At 46.6% G+C, this 20774-nt stretch overlaps 1 protein-coding gene across 4 annotated transcripts in view; it reads right to left on the bottom strand.

Annotated features, from left to right (window-relative positions):
• TERF2 (telomeric repeat binding factor 2) overlaps nt 1–20377 on the bottom strand; it is a 29581-nt gene extending 9204 nt beyond the window's left edge. Inside the window, exons 1-7 of one of the 4 annotated variants that reach the window (XM_084756959.1) lie at nt 19754–20377; nt 19566–19661; nt 18322–18452; nt 9648–9734; nt 7391–7537; nt 4814–4920; nt 1729–2121 (exon numbers count right to left, since the gene is read on the bottom strand). In XM_084756959.1, the coding sequence (XP_084613085.1) occupies nt 1729–2121; nt 4814–4920; nt 7391–7537; nt 9648–9734; nt 18322–18452; nt 19566–19661; nt 19754–20138 (1346 nt within the window). In that variant the 5' untranslated portion in view covers nt 20139–20377. The remainder of the gene's footprint in view (nt 1–1728; nt 2122–4813; nt 4921–7390; nt 7538–9647; nt 9735–18321; nt 18453–19565; nt 19662–19753) is intronic. The other 3 variants (XM_084756960.1, XM_084756961.1, XM_084756962.1) reach the window with 3 other exon arrangements.
• Nucleotides 20378–20774: the final 397 nt, after the last annotated feature.

The raw sequence follows: 20774 nt of genomic DNA, 5'->3' as shown, positions 1-20774 counted from the left end.
TCGGGAGGCAGAGGTAGGTCTATCTTCTGTGAGTTTGGGGCCAGCCTGGTTCCAGGAGAGCTACAAAGAAACCTTAAAAAACCAAAACCAACAAAACAAAATTGTAGCTGTGACCCTCAAAGCTTAAAAAGTGGCCTGCCTGACCGAGACTATGATGCACTCAAGATCTGGCCTGACAGCCTATCCCGGCTGCTCTTCTGTGCTGTAATCCCCCAGTTACTAACGCTAGGTTTTCCATACCCACATAGCAGCAGCGGCACTGCCAGAATTTCTCTCCATAAAATGCTTGTTTTCTTCCTATTCTTTCAAGGCCAGACTAATGTTTGTTCTTTTAAAGGATGTAGTCCACCCAAGACTTGTATAAGCAGGCTCAGGAACTCTCCTCAAGCTCCCAAGGCATCTCATGCACTTCTTCAAGCTGGGTCACTGGACAGTGTTTTCAGGCTTGCAAACCTTGCCTTCTCTATCACCACTACTTGCCGCACAGGCAGAGTACTGCAGCAGCCATGGACAGTCCTATGTGGCTGCGTCCCATTGAACAGGTGGCGGTGATTTTTGTCAACTCTTGCTGCAGAGTGCCCACCACACTTCATGCCCTGGACATAAGAGAGCGCTGGGTGCAACTTTCACACACCCATCTACAACCTACTGGCACCCTGCACGCTCTTGTTTGTCCGTCTGCTCCCTGGGGCAGTGTCTGCACGTCACAGGCTCTCTGTGAAGAGGACAGGGCATACAGAGCTGCCAGTGACTTGTTTCTGAATGTAAGAGCGGTACACATCGTGCAAATCTGTGCCTATGGCCCGTCGCAGGGCAGGGCAGGGCAGGACAGTGAGGCAGATGACACATAGCAGGGACAGCCATACAAGAGCACATGAAGAGAGGCAACTGGTGTATGTGGCCCCAGCTGTTTAAGACCCCATAAACGAGTATTTGCTACTTTCAGTTGTGTGACATCAGGTGAGTGAGTACTTTACTGAGCCTCCCTTGGCTATACAATAGGGCTAAGACCACCTCACAGAGTGAGCACTGGAGATTCCCTAAGATAACATGGAAGTGCGTGAGCCCAGAAAACACTTAAGTTTCTCTCCCCTTTGAAGCACCAATGGAACTCTGACAGGAGGAATGACAGTCCACTGTGGGTACAGGAATGTACAGCCGAGAACAGACAGCATGTTCTGAGAGAGCAAGCACCCCAGTGCCCAGAGGCGGGCCACATAGGGCACAAAGGACAGCCACACCCAAAGCCTGGGTAGGTGTCACAATGGGGAATCAAATTAATAGAATTAACATTCTAACCACTGCCCCACTGCAGCTAGCAAAAGGAAAATTAGGAAATCTTTACTGAATTTGCTGAGTCTCATGAAAGGTACAAAACTAAGTAGTCACTGGTCTTTTGTAAGTATGAAGTATACTGAGACCCAACTCAGACAGATTTCACAATAAGACTAATATTTAGTCACTGAGGCATTAAGGCTCAGCAGCCCCCCCCCCCCCCCCCCGGACTCACTCCCTAGGGCAGCGCTGTGCAGCCTGCAGTGGAGCTTGGGAACTGCAGGGGCTGCTATCACGTCACTCCCTGCTCCAGTCTCATCCTAGCTGAGCAAGCCTCGGGGCAGAGTAACTTAGCAGAAGGTTACTTCATTCACGGAAGTGAAACCATGCCCAACCAGGCCCAACCAGGCCCGACAACCAGCCCCAAAACTGCTACAAAGAAGGTCTTCATACTTGGGATTCTTCTCTCCTGGGTGGGGTTGGTTGAGAGCTCTGGGCTTGGCCGGTGACGCTGACATGGCCTCCTTGGAGGAGTTGAGGCCTGGGCTGGGCTCAGTACTCTGGCTGTCCTCCTCCAAAACCAATCTGCTTATTGTCATGCGATTGTTCTTGGGCTGCAGTTCTGAGCCTCCCTCACCCTCAGCAGGAGCTGAGCTTTCACTGTCATCTTTCCTGGGTCTCTTGTTTTTGTGGGTTGGTGATGATGGGGATGCTAGATTAGGAAGTACCAGATCTTTCTGGTCCAGTTTTGCAAAAGCTGCCTCTGAGTCTTGGGCAGTAGACAGAGCTTTGAAAGCTGCCTTCAGAGTCCTCATGCCAATGGTGGCTGGAGTGTTCCGAGGCTGTCTGCAAATAAAGCACACACAGGAGAGTCAGTCTCCTCAGTGCGGAAGTGCACCCAAGCATGCAGGACTTTTGCAAAGAATAAGGCTTCAAACAGAGGACTCTTCCAACGCTCCATCAAAATAAAAAACAACAAAATTAAAAGAGGGGAGGGGACGACAAGGGGGATGACTCAGGGGACAGGGGAGAGACAAGCTACTTCCTGTGACACCTGTTGTTTATAAAAGCCTTCACTCAATGAGCACAAATCTAGCTTGTATCAAGTTTAAGTTCTAAACAAGAGACCCTTAGAGAAACCAAGGTAAATGCTGTTCTCTCCAGAGGCCTCTCCAGTCTGTGCTGGCAACCCTTTTAGTCTGCATAATCAAAGCAATGTTTTCCATCATGTAAGAATTCTGGTAGCGCCTGCCAACGCACATCTACCTGGGCACCAGCTGATAATGCTACAGCCTCACTATGAGATCTGCACTCTTTCCCCCACCCTAGTCTAGCCCTCATATGAGAAGCAACTAAGTGGTCTATACCCACTGTACATTAAAACTTGACAATTCTGAGAAAGCTGTGTGCCAGCCATGTAGTCTGGGAGCAATAACATTGAGTTTTGTGGTTTATTTCTTCTTCATTTTTTTGAGACAGCCTTGGCTGTCCTGGACTCACTTTGTAGACCAGACTGGCCTGGAACTCAGAGATCTGCCTGCCTCTGCCTCTCGAGTGCTGGGATTAAAGGTGTGTGACACCATGCCTGGCTTGAGACTCTTTCAAAAAAAACTTTATAGATCTTTTGGAACAACTAGTTAGTTTACAGTAAAATCTGCCAGGGAAGGGCAATTTGGCAGCCTGTATATAGCTAAAATAGAAAATAATCTGTTTTAGAACCTGAGGGGGGGAAAAATTTTTTTTTTTTTGGTTTTTCGAGACAGGGTCTCTCTGTGTTAGCCTTGGCTGTCCTAGACTCACTTAGTAGACCAGGCTGGTCTCGAACTCACAGTGATCTGCCTGCCTCTGCCTCCTGAGTACTGGGATTAAAGGCATGTGCCATCACACCCGGCGGAACCTGAGAAATTTAAAAACGCACACACACACAAAGTCGGGCGTGGTGGCGCATGCCTATAATCCCAGCACTTGGAAGGCAGAAGCAGGTGGATTGCTGTGAGTTTGAGGCCAGCCTGGTCTACAAAGCAGGTCCAGGACAGCCAAGGCTACACAGAGAAATCCTGTCTTGAAAAACCTAAACACACACACACACACACACACACACACACACACACACACACACAACTACTCAAATCAGAAAACCCTGCCTCTCCTTTGTAGTGTCCTGTTTTGGAATGTCCTAATTTAGGACCCATCTGGCCCTCTCTATTTCAAATCAGGGTGCTACAATTCAGATACAGTTTCAGTGAGTTACATGCTGACATTTAACCTGGTTTGAAGATAGGGCCTAGCAAGTGACTAAGACTAGAAAAGGCCATCAGGAGAAGAGACCCCAAGACTAACTATCAATGTGCTCAAGGCTGGGAGGCAGGGAACACATGGAGACGACATTCTTCTCTTTCCCTCCGTCTGTCTCCCCCAACCCCCCACCTCTCTCGCCGCCCGGAGACAGGGTTACTCTGTGTAACAGCCAAGGTTGTCCTGAGCTCTCTTTGTAGGCCAGGCTAGTCTTGAAAGCAAGAGATCCGCCTGCCTCTGCCTCTTAAGTGCTGGGATTGAAGGCATGTGCCACCATGCCGGGCCTCCCTCCTTCCAACAAGAAGGCCATTATCACATATGGGTCTTCGAACCTCAGATACTGTGAGCTAAATAAACATTTTTCCCTTAGGGTTAATAAAAATTAATTAGTACACAGCTTCCCCCCACCCCCAAAGGAATCTACTCTTGTGTTAAATTATCAGCCCTGAGATCCAGACTTGTCTTCTTTCCTTCCTTTTCTTTGACATTTGCAACCAGTTCTTGTCATTTGTTTGTTTCTGAGACTGGGTTTCACTATGTGGCCCAGGCTGGCCTCTAACTCAGGAGCCTCTTGCTTCTGTCTTCTAGTGCCACCAGAGGCAGGCAGATCTCTGAGTTCAAGGCCAGCCTGGTCTACGGAGTAAGTTTCACGATAGCTAGGACTACACAGAGAACCCTGCCTTATAACTCCCCAACCCCTGGAGAAAAAAAGAAAAAAAGCTATATGCCACTATGCCCAGCTCTGACTCATTTACTTGAACACTACTCCTGAATGTATTAAATTACTAACTATCCAGCCAGGTATGGTGGTTCACACTGCAGTCCTAACACACGGAAAGCTAAAGGAGTGAGTCCCAGTGAGTTCCTAGCCAGCCTGGGCTACAGAGTGAGACTCTGTCTCCATAAAATGTGTATATGAGAGAGAGAGAGAGAGAGAGAGAGAGAGAGAGAGAGAGAGAGAGAGAGAGAGAAAGAGAGAAAGAGAGAGAGAGAGAGAGAGAGTGTGTGTGTGTGTGTGTGTGTGTGTGTGTGTCCCACAGTTACGGGTAAGACAGATAGGTAAAAACAGAACGTTGGGGAAGTGTCAATCAGGATCCTCCCATAGAGCCCAGACGGCTATTCTCAATTTCCCTGCCTCTCGAAGTATGGTATGCCAATAATCTGGTAAATTACTCAGCAAATCTATCTAGCAAGAGAAACTCATCTTGCTAAGTGTCCCCCACAGTCACAAGGACATGCTCACCTTGGAGGCTCTTGAGGTGGCTGTTCCGCGGGCTCTGGGACTGGGCGCTTTTCTGCCTTTGCTGTACTTGAAGCAGCAGATTCTGACTTCAGCGCCTTTTTGGCCATCTGGGAAAGGAAGGGTGTGATCAGAAGAGGAAGCGCAGACGTCATCTCATGTCTGCTGCTCACCAAGAACGTACTCAACACGTAAGCAACAAATCCAATCCGGGCACTGGCTGGGGGACTCAGAGGGGCACAGCATGACGGGGCGCCCCTAAACTTTTCTTCCTCATCTTAAAACAAAACAACAGAGCCACCACAGGAACACCTCAGGGGGCTAGCTATCCTAAGGAGAACTTTCCTACACTGTACCTTTGTCCTTCCAACCTCAGACCTAATCCAGTTTCTGGTTCCCAAATCTCTTTTGGAGTCAAATATAAAAGTTAAAAATTTCCCCTACTTCTTTTTAAAATATTTTCACATACACGGGCACGTGCTTGCCTGAGTTCATATGCACACATGTCTTAGAGGCCAGAAGAGGGCATTACATTTCCTAGAATTAGAGCTGCAGGTGGTTGTGGGCGCTAGGAATCTAATTTGGGGCCTCTGCAAGAGCAGCAAGTGCTCTTAACACCTGAGCCATCTTTCCAGGCCCCTCCTTTTTTGTTTGTTTGTTTTGTTTTGTTTTTGAGGCAGAGTCTCAACATACAGTTCTGGATGGCTCAAAACCTGACAGACAGACCAGGCTTGTAGTGATTTTCCTGCTTGTTTTCCAGGTGTTGGAATCACAGGGTTGAGCCATAATGCCTGGCTTTAAAGTTTTTTAAAACTTAAGATACCTGAAAGATGAGAGTGATTTTTAGTTTGTGTGTATATAATTTTCATTAACTATATCCCCACAAATATGTTTTGTCTTACTGACTGTTACTTGGAAATCATTAGCAATACTGCACAGGAAGTCCCAGGCAAGCCATTCCTGCCCTAACTCTGCTCATCCGCCTCCCTCCTACTGTTAGGCTGTCCCATTCATTTCAGATACAACTGTGGCATGGTGTCTTAAGAGATAAGTTCTACCCTGATGTAAGGAGCAGAATAGTTCCGAGTTACCCAAAATGCAAAGGGATGAAACACATCTAGGCCAAAGTTCCAACATCCAGATACTTCCTGGCTAGCTGTCCTAACTGTCTGCCTTACAAGTGACTTGAGATTTGTCAAACAGCTGATAGCACCCGTCACCAACACTCCCCTAACAGGCCGCACATCCACCACCACGACAGGCTACTTTAACATTACCAGTGGTGTTGCACACCTTTAATCCCAGCACTCGGGAGGCAGAGGAGGGTGGATCACTGTGAGTTCAAGGCCAGCCTGGTCTACAAAGTGAGTCTAGGACAGCTAAGGCTACACAGAGAGACCCTGTCTCAAAAACCCAAACCAAACCAAACCAAATATTATCAGACTCCTGCTTCGTCTACTCCCTCCTTCTGTTGTGGTGCTAAGGCTCAAAGCCAGAGCCTTTTACGTACCAGGCCAAGTGTTTTAATATTGAGCTACATCTCCAGCTATTAGGTTCTTGAGATAGGGGCTTGCTTAGCCCAGGCTACCCTCAAAACTCATAATCCAGCCAGGTGCGGTGGTGTACGCCTTTAATCCCAGCACTTGGGAGGCAAAGGCAGGTGGATCACTGTGAGTTCGAGGCCAGCCTAATCTACAAAGTGAGTCCAGGACAGCCAAGGCTACATGAGAGACCCTGTCTTGAAAAACAAAAACAAAAAAACCAAACTCATAATCCTTCTGTTAATGGTACAGAGCAGTAGTTGCATCCCCATGCAATCTTTTGATCCCAACTAAGGATTATCTTCATAAGGCCAGTGCGGCATGGTGCCCCACACCTTTAACTCCAGCACTCAGGAGGCAGAGACCAGTGGACTGAGAGTTTGATGCCAGCCTGCTTACAGTTTTCCAGGCTTGCCAGGATAGTGAGACCTCAAAAGAGGTAGAGGCAAGGCAAGAGAACAGTTCTGCAGTTAGGAGCACTGGATGTTCTTGCAGAGAACCCAAGTTTGCCTCTCAGTACCCACACGGTGGCTCACAACAATCACTAACTCGAGCAGTCCCAGGGGTCTGACAGTGTCTGGCCTCCACCAGCACCACACACTCGTGGTGCACAGGCATCTGTGCAGGCAAAACATACACATACCAAATAAAAAAGAAGAGAGAAAAAAAGGCCACTTATATGGCTCCTCTGGACTGTACCCACGTCAGTCTCTCCTTCCCTCACCTATCAACTCCTACCTCTCCACATCGACTTCTCAGCTCGGACCTCACTGCCTGTGGAAACCATAGTGGACTGTGAGAGAAAGTGCTACTTTAACTACAAGACTGGTCACATGTGAAAGAGTAAACTGCAGGTGAGAAAAACCAGGTACAGTCAGTGCTGCAGGCAGAAGCTTATCTTAGGCATCTCACAGGCACTCAGAACAGTAGTGTGTGTAATCCAGTCTCTGTCAATTTTTTTCATGTCTAAATTTCTATTACCCCTCATGCTCAAGGACCCAAACATGGCTATGGGAATTAAAGAGAGGCCAAGGCACACCGTGAGAAGGTAGGGCTCCGTGTCATCAAGGTGGCTTTCCAGGAAGCGCAGCATCTTCTGCTGGAAGGTCTCATAGGAAAAGTTCTGGATAACAGGGTGGGCCAAGTTCTTTTCTCGAATAATGTTCAGGAGATCAGTTCGTAGCTTCTACAGGAAAGATCGACGTTCACAACAGAGAAAGGAGAACAGAAATCATCAGGGCTGAGCTGCAACAGAGCACCAGGAAACCATCTGCAAGGCTGTCGGACAACTCAGGACTGCTTGATAAGCCATGGTTCAGCCACAGTGGGCTACTATGCAGCTAGTCACAAAGAAGGGGCAAAGCAGCTCCATCATACGTTCATAGAAAACCTCTTGCTACAATATTAAGAGAAAAAGAAACATAAGTGTTCAAATCAGTGTGTAGAATCTGTGCAGATGGAAGATGCAAAATGGGTTTGTGTGCGCATACCCAAAGACTTGCTTATAGATGGTACTTCTGTCTCTGACAGTAACAACATAAGTCAAGGCCAAAGGCAAAGGAATTTTCACTCAATTTTTTAATTAACCCTGTAAGTTTTCTTACAACTTAAGGTTTTTTGTTTTGTTTTGTTTTTTTTTAAAGTGTTCTGCCGGCTTGTATACCTGCAACCAGAAGAGGGCGCCATATCACATTACAGATGGTTGTGAGCCACCATGTAGTTGCTGGGAATTGAACTCAGGACCTCTGGAAGAGCAGACAGTGCTCTTAACCACTGAGGCATCTCTCCAGCCCCTTGTTTTGTTTTTTGAGACAGGGTTTCTCTGTTTAGGCTTGGCTGTCCTGGACTTGATTTGTAGACCAGGCTGTCCTTGAACTCAGAGAGCCACCCCACCCGCCTTTGTCTCCCTGAGTCCTGGGATTACAGACATGAGCCACCACGCCTGACACAACTTAAGTTTTATAAATACATTTTTATGTGTGTGTGTGTGTGTGTGTGTGTAGTAGCACAAGTGTGGAGGTCAGAGGACAAGCGGACAAGCGGACAGGCAGGTACTGGGTCTTGGGCATAGAACTCAGGTTGCCAGGCTTGGTATCACACACCTTTCTTTACCTGATTTCACAGGCCCTTAGGTATCTTTTGGGTTTTGTACTATATACACGTTAGCTCTTCAAAAGCCAAGGGGAGTTTGCCAAGCATGGTGGTTCATGCTTAATACTCCAGAGGTAGAGGCAAGCATGTATCTGTTAAGTCTGAGGGCAGCCTGGTCTAATTAGTTCAGTAATAGCCACATCTACATAGAGAAGCTCTGTTCAAAACAACAAAAAGGGACAAAGTGGGTTGTGGGCCTGTTGGGTGGCAGGTTCTTTACATCCAAGACATGTCAAGCAAATGTCCTACCACTAAGCAACATTTTTTGTTTTGTTTTGTTTTGTTTTGTTTTGTTTTTCGAGACAGGGTCTCTCTGTGTGGCCTTGGCTGTCCTGGACTCACTTTGTAGACCAGGCTGGCCTCGAACTCACAGCGATCCACCTGCCTCTGCCTCCCAAGTGCTGGGATTAAAGGTGTGCGCCACCACCGCCCGTCTCCACTAAGCAACATTTTGCAGCCTAAAATTTAAGTTTATAAAATAATACAAGTAGGGTGAAGGGACAACTGAAGATGTAGTTTAAAATGACTTCCACACTTCTGACAGGAAAAAAAGTCCTTCCTAACATGGCTTTCCAGGTGTAGGGGGCTAGCATTTATATAGACAGGGCTAGAAGCCTTGTACTTTTTGTTGAATACCTGGTACTAATTACTTAAAGCTATGTCACCACACTAACAGAACAAGGAAAACGAGTGGTTTGTGAAAATTAAAACTTGAAAAGCCAATCTCAGATTCTGAAGCTACAGACGGCGTTACCGTAAGTATAAAAAGTAAGATATGAACATGTCTTCTATGTAGCTTAGGCTAGCCTTGAGCTCGCTTTAGCCCCAGGCAGTCCCTAAACTTGCAATCCACTTGCCTCAATCCTCAAAGGTTGGGATCACAGACAAGAGGTTGAGTATTTAAAGGTGAATACTTAGATAACCTTTATGAGACAGTGTCACTCAGTACTACTGGCCTGGGTCGCACTATGTAAACAAGGCTGTCCTCACAAAGATCTGCCTGCACTGCTTCCCAAGTGCTGGAGTTAACAGTGTATCCTACACACTCAGGATAGACGGCATTCTTAACCAAGAACCTTTCCCTTACCCCTCCACAAAAAGCAGTGAGATGTTAAATCATAGGAATAAAAACCTATCAACTCTACCTGTGTTGTGGGGTCCTTGGACATGTATTTTTTCAAAATTTTTGAAGCCTTCTCAAATTCTTTGTTTTTGATACAAATAATGACAGCCTATAAAAGAAAGAAAAAAGGTTTGTAATAACAGATGTTATTAAAATATCAAATACCAAAACATACTTTGTTTAAAAATTGTATCTTTAGCTGGGCATGGTGGGTGGCACAGGCATTTAATACCAATACTCAGGAGGTAGAGGTTGGCGGATCTGTTAAGTTCAAGGCCAGCCTGGTCTACAGAGCCAGTTTCAGGACACCCAGAGCTAATACACAGAGAAACCCTGTTTTGAAAAACCAAATAAATAAATCTTATAGCTGCCTATGACTTCCTTCTCATTGTATCAAATTCCTGCACTAACATTATTGTTCAAGCACTATGAGCAACCATAGTTGTAGTTTTTTCTTGTTAGTGCCTCAGAGAGCAGAACTGGACTCCCTAGACTACAGGCTCTTAGCCGATCTGAGCTGGACTGCCTAAGGAAAGACAGAACAAAGAATTATTCCAGAGTCCCAAAATTTCAGGTTCACAGAACAATTGATTCCAACCTTTTGAAGTGGGGTTGACGCTCAGTGAAAGAAAATATAATGTGGGGAAAAATGAACAAGTGATGTGCTGAGCACAGTGTTCCTCTAGTTCTATTCAGACAAGAGCTGAGGCTGTGGAACAAGAAACAAGCCTTATATCAAACATGCCAGCTGGTTACTCTAGCTAGAGTGTGCAGGGAGCTGCTGAGATTGTGCAACAGCTCATCCACAACAGCAATTAAAAACGACCAAGAGCCAGGTAGGACAAGATCTCTCATCAGCCACAGAGGAAACAGGTTTCTGTAAAGAACTCTGAAGGAAAATACTCAAGGAAAGACAAAAGTGGCTAGACAACTGAGACTTTTAACATATATAAGCAAAGCATTCCAGGGCAGACAAAACTGTTGTCACGTGCTCCTGAACAAGGATGCAGAACTATAAATTCTTGGAAGATGCAAAATCAAACATCTTTTCAGATGACCATGCTTACTTGCACATCATTTTCAGCAGAAATTATTATACTTATTTTCTTAACACAGTTATTTTTTTAAAATATTTTTGATCTTTATTTATTTATTTATTTATTATTGTGTATACAGTGCAGGTGTCCATGCAGGCCAGAAGAAGGCATAAGCTCAAATTATAGATAGCTGTGAGCTACCATGTGGTTGCTGGGAATTGAACTCAGGACCTCTGGAGGAGCAGTCAGTACCCTTAACCTCTGAGCCACCTCTCCAGCCCAACACAGTTATTTTTATAAACCACATCAATCCTATTAGGTTTAACCACATTTAACTTGCACACACACACAAAAACTGTTTAGGGCACATAACAAGAAATGTTAACACACCCAGAACTTCTGTATCCACAATACAAAGCTAATACCACCCCACCCCCACTTCTTAAATGTTTTTTTCCTGCTATTTTGTGTCTTTCTGGTATTATAGGAGTGAAGTGAAGTGGCACTATTTCTTGCCTTTTGCAGACAGAGTATTATCACATAAAATTCAATCCTCCTGCCTCAGCCTTCCAAGAGCTGAGATCACAGCATTCACTACCAAGCTGAACTCTAGCACCAGCTGTTTTAAGGATGCTTTTTTTCACTCAGCACAATGCTTACCTGTGTTGCTGTACTGTCAGAGTTCCATTTTCTTGCTGTTGAGCACCATTATAGTGTTTGGGATATATTATAGTTTATTTTTTTTATCCACTCAAGAACACGTGGTCACAGTTTTTGATCATTATAAACAGAGATGCTCAAACAGGTTTTTTGTTTGTTTGTTTGTTTTGAGACAGGTTTCTCTGTATAGCCTTGGCTGTCCTGGACTTGCTTTGTAGACCAGGCCTGCCTCAAACTCAGAGAGATCTGCCTGCCTCTACTTAGCATTTCTTTCTTTTTTATCTTTTTAAGATTTATTTGAGTCGGGCGGTGGTGACGCACGCCTTTAATCCCAGCACACGGGAGGCAGAGGCAGGCGAATCGCTGTGAGTTCGAGGCCAGCCTGGTCTACAAAGTGAGTCCAGGACGGCCAATACTACACAGGGAAACCCTGTTTCGAAAAACCAAAAAAAAAAAAGAACAGATCCTTGGGGCTGGAGAGATGGCTCAGAGGTTAAGAGCACTGCTTGTTTTTCCAAAGGACTTGAGTTCAAGTCCCAGCAACCATAGGGTGGCTCACAACCATCTATAATGAGATCTGGTGCACTCTTCTGGCCTGCAGGTGTTATATGCAGGCAGAATACTATATACATAATACATAAATAAATCTTAAAATAAAACAAAAAACCAAAGATACTTGAGACGAGTATAGTGGTGCACACCTTTAATCTTGGCACTCAGGAGGCAGAGGCAGGTGGATCTCTGAGTTCCAGGCCAGCCTGGTCTACAAAATGAGTCCAGGACAGCCAGGACTACACAGAGAAACTCTGTCTCAAAACACAAAACCAAATACAAACACAAAAAAGAAGAGCTACTTGAGGCAGGAATGGTAGCACACACTTTTTACCCCAGCACTCAGCAGGCAGAGGCAGGTGGATTGCAGAGTTCTAGGCCAGCCTGGTCTACAGAGTTAGCTCCAGGGCAGCCAGGGCTACACAGAGACACCTTATCTCAACACTCCCTCCCACCGCCCGCCCCTACAAGAAAAGAAAAACAGATTTTAGAGGCTGGAGAGATGGCTCAGTGGTTAAGAATGCCTGCTACTTTGCAGAGGACGGGAATTCAAGTCCCAGCACCCATGCTGGGATGCTCACAACTGCCTATAATATAAGCTCCGGGAAACCACAGCTCTTTTCTGGCCTCTGTGGGTATCTAGTGCACAGCATGTACGCACACATGAGCTTCCTTTCTTTTCTTCATTTACTTTTTTTTGTTTGGTTGGTTGGTTGGTTTTTGGTTTTTCAAGACAGGGTTTCTCTGTGTATCCTTGGCTGTCCTGGGCTAACTTTGTAGACCAGGCTGTCCTCGAACTGACAGTGATCCTACCTCTGCCTCCCAAGTGCTAGGAGACACACCTATTTACTTACATATTATAGCTACAAGCCCCTTGTCAGATATGACTTGAAAGTATTTTCTTCCAGTTCTGTAGTTTATCCCTTTTATGTAATGTTTCTCTCAGAAGTTAAGTTTTAAAAAATTGAAGCCCCCCATGTCGCACTTGTTCCTCTTGAGGACTTTTTAAAAAGCTTGTTTATTTGTATTCATGTGTATGAATGTTTGCCTGTATGTAAGTATGCACAACATGTGGGTTTGTGCCTGGTACCCATAGAGGTCAGAAGAGGGCATAGGATTCCAGAGTTACACGTGGTTGTGAACAGTCACATGGGTAGTAAACCAAGCCAGGGTCCTCGGCAAGAACAAGTGCTTTTAACTAAACCATCTCTCCAGCAACCCCCCAATTTTTTCTTGTCCAGGTAAGAGTCCCTGGTAACCCAGGCTGTCCTTAAACTCCTGATCTTCCTGCCTCCACTCTTAAGTGCTGAAATGCCAGACATGAGACACTGAACTGATTTTGAATTGCTACCTAATATGATTTTGTTTTCTTCAAGATGATTCATGATTTTAAGCTGTGTGTGGTAACAAATGCCTTTAATCTCAGTATTTGGGAGGCAGGCATTTGAGGCCAGCCTATATAGAGATGTCCAAGACATCCAGTGTTACATAGTGACCCTGTCTCAAAAAAGCAAAAACTTGGCTGGAGAGATGGCTCAGAGGTTAAGAGCACTGTCTGTTCTTCCAAAGGTCCTGAGTTCAATTCTCAGCAACCACATGGTGGCTCACAACCATCTATATGAGATCCAGTGCCTTCTTTTGGTGTGCAGGCACATATGCAGGCAGAATATAAATAAACAAATCTTTTAAAAAACTAACAAAAGGTTCCATTGATCTACATTTTTTTTAAAATAATTTTTTTATTATTATGTATACAGTGTTCTGCCTGCATGCACACCTGCAGGCCAGAAGAGGGCATCAGATCACATTACAGATGGTTGTGAGCCACCATGTGGTTGCTGGGAATTGAACTCAGGACCTCTGGAAGAGCAGGTGGTACTCTTAACCATTGAGCCATCTCTCCAGCCCTGATCTACATTTTATTCTTTCTTTTTTCTTTTCTTTCTTTCTTTTTGGTTTTTTGAGACAGGGTTTCTCTGTGTAGCCTTGGCTGTCCTAGACTCACTTTGTAGACCAGGCGATCCTACTGCCTCTGCCTCCGGAGTGCTGGGATTAAAGGCGTGCGCCACCACACCCGGCTACAATTTCTTTGTGATCTATTTTGAATTAACTTTTGGTATAAAATATGTTTAAGGTCATGCTTCATTTTTGTATATTGACATTCCATTGCTTCAACAGCAATTGCTTAAGACTATCCTTTGCCTTTAATATAATTAGTGACTGAACTGCCATACTGTCAAAAACCTATCGGACATATATGTGTGGCAAGGGCTTCCCACACACTAGGCAAGGGTTCTAGCACTCACTGGCCTACACCCTAGTCCTGGTGTCTCTTCTCCCCCATCCCTATCTGTTGTATCCTTTGTTCTGGTTACTTTAGTCCCTCTGCCTTTTCTTGTACGTAAAAATCAGTGGCTGAGAATGTAATATGAACTAGATTAACGAGACAGAACAGATATCTTAGGGACACTAGATCTTCCAACAGCTAGATGTGGTACTGCTTGTCTGTAATCCCAGTACTCAGAGGCAAAGACAGGCAGATCTCTGGGAGCTCCTGGCCAGCCAGGGCTAGATAGTGAGTTCCAGGAGGGTCAGGGTTCCAGGGTGTACATAGGGAGACACCCTCCCCCCAAACCCTTGGACATGATATGATTTTTAATGAGGTCTTCATTCTTTGCTTGCTTTCCTTCTTTCAAAGTGTGCCTGTACTTCGCCAGCATCACTGCTGGGCACGGCTGCCATCAGGGCAGTTCAAGGCTAACCTGTCTACAGAATGGGTTCCAGGACAGCCAGGGTACACAGAGAAACCCTGTCTCAAACTACCCCAAATTATTTTACATGTACGATGTTTTGCCTGCAGCATGTCTGTGCACCTGGTGTGCACAGTGCCTGAGAAGGCTAGAAGAGAGCATCAGATCCTCTGGGACAGGGTTACAGAGGATTGTAGGGCACCATGTGGATTGGATACCAGGACTAGAACTAGGGTCCTCTGGAAGAAAAGCCAGTGCTCTTAACTACTGAACCATCCCTTTCTGTACAACAAGCCAACTTAGTGAACCTTCTCTCTCAGACATGGTCTCACCACGTAGAGAAGGCTGACACCTGCCTTTACCACATTAGTGCTTGGATTAAGTATGTACTCTGCCATGCCTGGCTCAAACTTTCTGAGTCACACTAATATCCATTGGTCTTGGCCATCAAGATGGCTCAGTGGGTAAAGGAGTTTGATGTGCAAACCTCAAGACTGCAATCCAATCGTACAACCCATGTAAAGGGGTAAGGAAAGAAAAGACTTCACAAAGTTGTCCTCTGATCACTCTATAAATCATGCACATGCACACACACAGACACAGTCCCATGTGTACAAGACCCCACAGCTGGCCTACAGTGTGACACAGTCCTACGAGTACACTACCCACAGCTGGCCTACAGTGTGACACAGTCCTACGAGTACACTACCCACAGCTGGCCTACAGTGTGACACAGTCCTACGAGTACACTACCCACAGCTGGCCTACAGTGTGACACAGTCCTACGAGTACACTACCCACAGCTGGCCTACAGTGTGACACAGTCCTACGAGTACACTACCCACAGCTGGCTTACAGTGTGACACAGTCCTACGAGTACACTACCCACAGCTGGCTTACAGTGTGACACAATCCTACGAGTACACTACCCCACAGTTGGTCGACAATGTGACACAGTCCCATGTGTATAAGACCCCACAGCTGGCCTACAGTATGACACAATCCTACGAGTACACTACCCCACAGTTGGTCGACAATGTGACACAGTCCCATGTGTATAAGACCCCACAGCTGGCCTACAGTGTGAGTCCTGCTAGTGGCCCGGATCAGCTCTTTCAGGCCCTAGACAGGACCCTCGCAGCTGAGGCTTGCTTACAACCCAAGATCCTCCCACCTCAGCCTCCTGGGTCCAGGGATTTCAAACAAACACCAACATTGCCAGCACCAGCTGAGTCTCAAAATGACTGCCACTGTGACTGTTTCTGCAGTGCTAAGGACTGAATGCAGAGCCTCTGACAGGATAGGCATGCAGACCATCACCAACCTACAGCATCAGCAACTCCAGCTGACAGCTTGAGTACCCCCTTATTTAAGAACTCCTGGGCCAGAACCACTCAGGTAAGCCACTAGCTTCCTGACCTTTGGCAACTGAAAACTAACAGTCCCTGTTTTAAGCTGCTAAGTCTTAATTTATAATACTGATGTGACAACTACAGTAAAGGCTAGGAATGTAGCTTAGCAGTAGGGTCCTGTGTTATCTCTTGAAGGGGCAGTATGTACGCATAACACAAAATTCAAAAGGCATAACAAGAGAAAATTCCTGTATCTCTGACCTTTGCTCAGCACCATTAAAACAAACAAACCTGGTCTACAAGGGGGGGGAAAAAAAAGCCAGCCACCCATGGTGGTGCATGCCTGTAATCTCAGCACCCAGGAAGCAAAGGCAAGAACTGTGTAACCCCGAGTCCCAGGCTAGCCTGGGTTCCAGAGCTAGTCCCAGGACGGACTCTGATCTCCCTTCCTCCCCTGCAGCCTACCAATATGGTAACTATAAGACATAGCCTGGTAAGCCAAAAAGCACACAAAATCAATAGGAGAAATTGGCTGACTATTTTGAAGGAGTTAATTTTTTTTAAAAAAAGATTTATTTATTTATTATATATACAATGTTCTGCCTGCATGTACACTTGCATGCCAGATGAGGGCACCAGATCTCATTATAGATGGTTGTGAGCCACCATGTAGTTGCTGACAATTGAACTCAGGACCTCTGGAAGAGCAGCAGCCAGTGTTCTTAACCTCTGAGCCATCTCTCCAGCCCAGAGTTAAAGTTTTTTTAAAAATTACATATATATTTATTCTAAGTGCATGGTGTTTTGTCTGCATGCACATCTGTGCACTACATGCATGGCTAGTGCTCCAGACGTCCTGGGATGGAGTTACTGTTGTGAGCCTCCATGTAGGTCGTGGGAAATAAACCTGGGTTCTCTGAAGGAGCAGCCAGAGCTCTTAACCAATGAGACATCTCTACAACCCCAGGAAGTTTAGATTTCACTGACAGACATTACAAACAATAATTTAAAACATGAATTTACTTAGCTGGTTGTGTGGTGTATGCCTGCAATCCCAGCACTCGGGAGGCTGAGGCAAGGAAAAGTAGATCAAGGCTACTCTGCATATAGTAAGACTCCATGTCAAAACAAGGCTCCCCAAATAAAGAAAAGCAGGAAGAGACACGGGCCTACGACAAGCCAGGAGAGATGACAAGTCTACAGTCCCTGTTTCTAAAGGAGTTGAATAAATTACTCTGCAGGTAACACTTCCTCCACTCAGAAGAAGCTGGGCTGTTCTCAGGGTACCCAAGGGTTTCTCCTCCATTGCTAATGGCTTTTCAGTTATTTCCCTCAACACAACCTGACTTACCTAAACTAGTAACTTCCGTGGCCTTACTGTCCGTGAGCTGAGTAATAACTACCCACGCATTCTTGGCACAATTAGCCAGTAGTTCCTATCCCAGGTCCTTAACTGACCAGACACCTGTACCTAACGCATACTGGATTAAAAACACAAAACAAACAACAACAACAACAACAAAGCCCAGGTGGTGGTGGCACACAACTTTAATCCCAGCACTCAGGAGGCAGAGGCAGGAGGATCACTGTGAGTTCAAGGACAGCCTGGTCTACAAATCGAGTCCAGGATGGCCAAGATAACACAGAGAAACTCTGTCTTGAAAACAACAACAACAACAACACAAAACCAACCCCCTCCCCTATATTTGTACCTAGCAACGTCTTCCTTGTGAAACAGGGTCTCCTCCCTCTACTCTCCTCCCCCTCCATGACCTCGCCCTCTTCAGGAGCTCTCTTCTGTTACCCTGACTTTCCTTCACCAAGGCACCTCCTTCCCACAGATGCTTCTGCTTCCACACCCCAGCCTGGGTTAGACAGGAAGAAAAACCCTCACCACTCCTGTTTTGTTTACAGTTCTACCTGAAGCCATCCAACAAAGAGACGGCCTCACATTCCTAGAAACTCATTAGCGCCTATATTCTAGAATGCCCTTCTGTGCTAGTCCTTTCCCTAGCTGCCTCTGATTCTAATCTGACTACAGGGAACAGCCTTCAAGTCCCTCCCTCAGCAGTCACACCCCAAGGCAGGCTTCAGTGTCAGCACGCTTCCCAGTTCAGTGGTCCCTCCTGTCCAGGCCACAGGAAGACCAAAACCACAGAGCACAATGCTCTCCAAGTAAGAAGGGGGCATGTGCAGTGATGACACCCAGCCTGCTGTGTCTGTCTGTCTGTCTGCCTGTCTCTCTGCCTGCTCTTTCCTTTACCCACACACAAGAGAATCCACGACGTGTTCTCAAAGATCTCTGATTTCTGCTAGACAAAAAAAATATTCAAAGGATGTCTTACGGCCTCCTTGACCAGCTTCCTACTGGATTCGATCACTGCTTCTGTCAGTGTAAACTCTGTTTTAATCATCTCCAGCACATTGATAGCTGATTCCAGGGGTGTGAGCTCAGCCTCCATGTCAAAGGAACAGTCTAGAACAGAACACAGTGTCCACTGTAAGCTCTTTTCTAGGGAGCAGCAAACATGTCCAGAAAGTATATAGTCACCTGTGGAAGCATGCACGCACGCACTATAAGGCATATTTGTATAAAGGACCGTGAAAATCAGGCATTTCATCCCAGCACTGAGTTGGCAGAGGCAGAGTCCAACCTGGTCTACACAGTGAGTCCGACAGGGAGGGCTGTGCAGGGAGAAGATGACAACGGACTATGCAAACCCAGTAAAATTTGCATTTACTCTGCTTATGTATTTGTGATATGGTCCAAATTCAAATCAACGTATTTTTTTGTTTGTTTGTTTTGGTTTTTCCGAGACAGGATTTCTCTGTGTTACAGCCCTGGCTGTCCTGGACTCACTTTGTAGACGAGGCTGGCCTCCGAACTCACAGAGATTCGCCTGACTACCGAGTGCTGGGATTAAAGGCGTGGGCCAGGACAGTCAAGGCTACACTGAGAAACCCTGTCTGAGGAAAAAACCAAAACAAAACAATGCAAAAAAGACAGTGTTTCTCTGTAACCCTGGCTGTCCTGTAGACCCACCTGCCTCTGCATGTGTCACCACACCGGGTTTCAAATCAACGCATTGCAAGTGGCTCTCTTTCAATACTTCTCAACACAGCCCAATTATAACACATACATTTGCCTCTAAAATCCAGAGCAACACATCTTCCTTAGATACAAGTGGCCAAAACTGAAGACAGTTTGGTAGGGTGTGTGTGTGTGTGTGTGTGTGTGTGTGTGTGTGTGTGTGTGTTGGGGTGTGTGTTGGGGTGTGTGTTCACATTCTACTATTAGGAGGAAGAGGGGGAAGAATGTGTCTCAGCAACAAAAATGGGCGAGCAATTAACAGGTGGGAGAAAACAAAACAAAACAAAAAGCCACAGAAAACCAAACAATGAACTTCAAATTGGAGAAAACCTGATACAGAGAATTCAAGCACCGTTGAATGAAAAAGACCTCCCCTGTACAAACAGGAGTGCACTTTAACCCGGAATCTTTCAGTCCCGGATGTTAAGTTTGAAAATAACAAAACCCTACGTAATTAACCCCAGAAAACACACACACACACACAAGAAATAGCCATACCTAAATTTTCCCCTTCTTCAATGCGCGACAGACACTGCATAACCCGCAGCAACCGGGACACCGTATGCTCCTTCCCCAAGGGCCTGACAAGCAACGCTGGGAAAGAAGATATGGTTGACTCCGCGAGCCCGGGACCCCAAGTCATTGTCCCCCACAGCCCTTTCTCCTCCCCGCGGCCCGGCCCTCACCCTGCATGATGTCCCGGATCTGCCTGAAGTCTCGGTACCGGCTACTCCGAAAGGCCCGCAGCGCCTCGTGGAAGTAGAACTTGAGCACCCAACGGTTGACCGCCTCCTCCAGCCGCGTTTCCCCCGCGCCCCGCTCCGCCGCGCCTCCCATCCCCGGCTCGTGCCGCCCCCGCCGAGCCCGCCCGCCGCTGCGCGATGCCCGCCGCCCGGCCGCCCGGCAGCCGCCGCCGCCGTCGCTGCTCCCGCCTCCTCCCGCCATCGTGTCCGACCGCCGCGCGCCCTCCCCGCCCTCTCGGCTGGGCCGTTTCCTTGGCTGTGACGCCATCGGGTCACGCACAACGCCCGGGCCGGAAGCAGGGCCCGCTGTCCCGGCTCCGGCAGCCATGATAACAACACTGTTCCAAGCCGCCCGCGGGCTTCTGGGACGGAAAGGACCAAGGTTGGGGCGGGGGTGGTGGGCTTCATCCTTCTCTTCGGCCTCCGTAGTTCCAGTTGTGTCTGGCGCAATGCTTGCTGGGAATTGAAGTCCACGCAGTCCAGCCCGGCGCGCTATTTTGAGAGCTGTGCATCAAGACATGGGACTCTGAAAAATATGAAAAATAAGCGCATGTGTATTATTGGAAAATCCGAAAGTTGTGAAAAGAAGTATAATAAAAGAAAAGTTGCTTTGTTTTGAGATAGAGTCTCATTATGTTGCCCTGGTTCGCCTGGAACTCAAGACAGACCTTTTTTTTTTCTTCAGTGAGTCAGTCTGTCAGCCTGTTTGTGTGTCTGTCTCTCTCTCGCTCTCTCTCGTCCGTCCTTCCATCCATCTTAGTGTTCTGCCTGCATGTACACCTGCCCGTAAGAAGAGGGCCACAGATCACATCGTACATGGTTGTGAGCCACTATGTGGTTGCTGGGAATTGAACTCAGGACCTCTGGAAGAGCAGTCAGTGCTCTTATTCTTTGAGCCATCTCTTTAGCCTATGATTTTTATTTATTTTTGTTTTGCTTTGGGTTTGGTTTTTTTTTTCCAGAC

This window comes from Acomys minous (assembly GCF_964271855.1).
Source record: "Acomys minous genome assembly, chromosome: 14".
NCBI classification, from domain to species: domain Eukaryota; kingdom Metazoa; phylum Chordata; class Mammalia; order Rodentia; family Muridae; genus Acomys; species Acomys minous.
Note: the sequence above shows the minus strand (reverse complement) of the source record. Positions and strands in the feature narration are given on the sequence as shown.